The sequence below is a fragment of the Lactuca virosa genome, chromosome 3 (assembly GCF_052849685.1).
Source record: "Lactuca virosa cultivar CGN04683 chromosome 3, Lactuca_virosa_CGN04683_v6, whole genome shotgun sequence".
Lineage (NCBI taxonomy): Eukaryota > Viridiplantae > Streptophyta > Magnoliopsida > Asterales > Asteraceae > Lactuca > Lactuca virosa.
Genome location: NC_136428.1, coordinates 36,315,160 through 36,318,354, shown reverse-complemented (window position 1 = coordinate 36,318,354; position 3,195 = coordinate 36,315,160). Strand labels below are relative to the sequence as shown.

Genomic DNA, 3,195 nt, shown 5'->3' with positions numbered 1-3,195 from the left:
CATTGGATCCCTAAAACAACTGAGGTACCTTAACCTCTCTTTTGCTGGTTTTAAAGGTGGTGTTCCTGATCACATTGGAAATCTTTCTAATTTAAAAGTTCTTGATCTAAGTACAAACTATGAGCTGATGATAGGTGATGTGGCTTGGACTTTTGGTCTTTCTTCACTCGAGCATCTCGACTTGAGTTTTAATGATCTTAGTGGAGCACAAAGCTGGGATATGCTGCTTTTCATGATTCCTTCGTTAAAAGAGTTAAGTTTGTCATATTGTCAACTTCCCAATGCTTATATTCGACCTTTTCTTAATTCAAGTAGAATACTTCCCAAAATCCAACACCTTGATCTTAGCGACAATTCTTTCAAAGGTCCAATCCCCCACTTCTTTCAAAACCTGACATCCTTGGAATTCCTAGATCTTTCAAACTTTGACATTAGTTTGGCTTGGAACCTTGAAAACTTGCTAAACATGATCCCTTCTTTATCAGAGCTGCATTTGTCAAGGTGTTGGTTTGATGAGACGTTTCTATCATTCCGTCATCTAAATTTCAGTACACATTCTAACATCCAACACCTGGATCTTAGTGACAATTCAATTGAATTCATTTTTCCATATGTTTTAACAAACCTGAGTTCCCTAAGAGTCCTTGACCTCTCAAGAAACATGCTAAATTCATCTGTTCCTGTTATGCCTAGCCTTTTAGAACTCGATCTTTCTTCTAATCAGTTTGAGCACATTGAGCATGTTGGAATCTGGAGATGGTGTCACCTGAAAAAGTTTATCGCTTCAAACAATCCTTTTGGTATAGAAATGATCGACTCACCAACAAATGTATCGGAATGCTCCCAATATGCTTTGGAGAGGTTGGATTTAAGTAGGAATCTGTATGGTACAATTCCAGATGAACTTGGAAGACTGGGGAGTTTAAGAGGCATAAATCTGTCGAATAGCGGATTGACAGGCCCAATCCCCGAATCTCTAGGAAAATTAAGATTTTTAGAAGTCTTAGATCTTTCTGGTAACCAGATAACCGGTCCAATTCCAATATTCCTCGGGAACCTTTCCAAACTTGACCTTTCCTTTAATCAACTGAATGGTTCAATTCCAGAATCCTTTGGAAACTCAGCAGCTTTAAAGGATTTGAATCTAGAATTCAACCGGTTAACAGGCCCCGTTCCAGCATCTCTAGGAAGACTTGGTTCATTAACATCAATTTCGGTGAGTTCAAATTTGTTAAATGGGACTCTTCCGGTTTCAATTGGACAACTTGCCAAACTCCATACTCTACACATCGCTAACAATTCCTTAGAAGGAGTAGTGTCTGAAGCCCATTTTACTAACCTTTCGATGTTGAAGGACTTGGATACTTCTTCTAACACTAAATTGACATTCAATGTTTCACTTGAGTGGGTCCCTCCATTCCAATTGGTAAATCTTCAACTCAGTTCTTGCAATGTCGGAAATGGATTTCCACAGTGGCTTCGAAACCAATGGAAACTTGAGCTGTTAGCGTTGTCAAATGCTACAATTTCAGGACCTCTCCCCAAATGGTTATGGAAGATGAAACTCATTTTTTCCTTAGATCTCTCTCACAACAAACTTAGCGGGCCTTTGACAAATCTTCCTATTGGGCGGAATTTTAGTGAGTTATTTATGGAAAATAACCTTTTGAGTGGGTCGATTCCAATGTCATTGTGCAGATTGAACCATTTGCAATATCTTGATCTTTCTAGGAATAGGTTAATCGGTGAAATTCCAAAGTGTCTTGGGAATCTGCAACATTTGATGGCCATGAGATTTGGCTCAAATCAGTTGTCCGGTGTCGTTCCAAGTGATATGGGTTTTTTATCATTACTTCGGTTAAGTTTGAACGATAATAAATTTATTGGTGAACTACCTCGAGAATTGGGTAATTTAGGAGCTTTAACCATCTTAGATTTAGGTGATAATGAATTCTCTGGAAGTATACCAGAATGGATTGGAGAAAACCTTACGTCTTTGATGGTTTTAAGGTTACATGGGAATAAATTTACCGGTAGAATTCCTCAATCTCTTTGCAAAGCTTCATACCTTCGGATTCTGGATGTTGCATGCAACACCTTAACAGGAACCATCCCTCATTGTTTAGGAGATTTGATGGCTGAGACTTACCCACTCCCTATGTATTGGCATCCTAATCCCATTACCAATTATGACGAGTATGTGATTCAGGCCATGAAAGGTGTTGATATTAAATATACCAAAACTTGGGATCAAGTTTATAATATGGACCTTTCAAGCAATAAACTTGTGGGAGAAATACCAGTCCAACTAACTGCGCTTCATATGTTGATGGGTCTCAATTTGTCTAATAATCATCTAAGTGGGGGAATTCCAGACGACATTGGGAACATGGCACAATTGTTTTCTCTGGATTTATCTAGAAACGAGTTGACCGGGAGGATCCCTCCAAGCATGGCGGGTTTGAACTTTTTGAGCCATTTGAATTTGTCACACAACAATTTTTCGGGACGAATTCCTACAGGAAGTCAACTACAGACTCTTATTGATCCATCCATCTATGATGGGAACAAAGATCTATGTGGACCTCCATTGCCAAAGAGTTGCTCAAATCATCAAGACCCAACAACTGATGAGCCCACGAAGATCCATCAATACAAAGCAGGTGACGAGTCAACAAAGGTATGGTTGTTTTACCTGGACATTATGTGTGGTTTTGCAGCAGGGTTTTGGGGTATTATTGGCGTTTTGTTGTTCAAGAAGCACTGGAGAATGAAGCTTTTTATGTTTGCTGAGGAAACCATCGGCATGATACATGTTGCAGTTGCAGTAAGAGTTGCCAAGATGAAGAGAGGAAGAGAAGTTGCATAGATTCATTGGGATGCAAGTAATTCTTGGTTATATGTTATCAAAGATTACTTTGCTTTTTAATATTGTTTTCATTCTTATTTATACTACTATTTTGATTTTATAATGTGTACCACATACATTTGTAATAAGAACGTTTTGTAAAGTGTTAGCTGTTTGTTTTTTCAGAGGCCGGACCACATCTGCACACATCTTCAGACCAAACGTCTGCAGTCTGTAAGAAGAAGAATATTTGTTTTTAACATCTGCAGACTCTTAAAATAAATTGAAATTTATATAAATCAATTTTTTTAACTTAAAAAAGTTATTGGTCGGTACACTTTCAAAAA

The 3,195-nt window shown here is 38.1% G+C and overlaps 1 protein-coding gene across 1 annotated transcript; it reads left to right on the top strand.

Moving 5' to 3' along the window:
• Nucleotides 1-2,971, top strand: LOC145162273 (uncharacterized). The gene has a single exon (XM_079081464.1). It carries the CDS (start codon nucleotides 128-130, stop codon nucleotides 2,867-2,869), a length of 2,742 nt encoding a protein of 913 aa, XP_078937590.1. The 5' UTR covers nucleotides 1-127; the 3' UTR covers nucleotides 2,870-2,971.
• The last annotated feature ends 224 nt before the right edge of the window (nucleotides 2,972-3,195 follow it).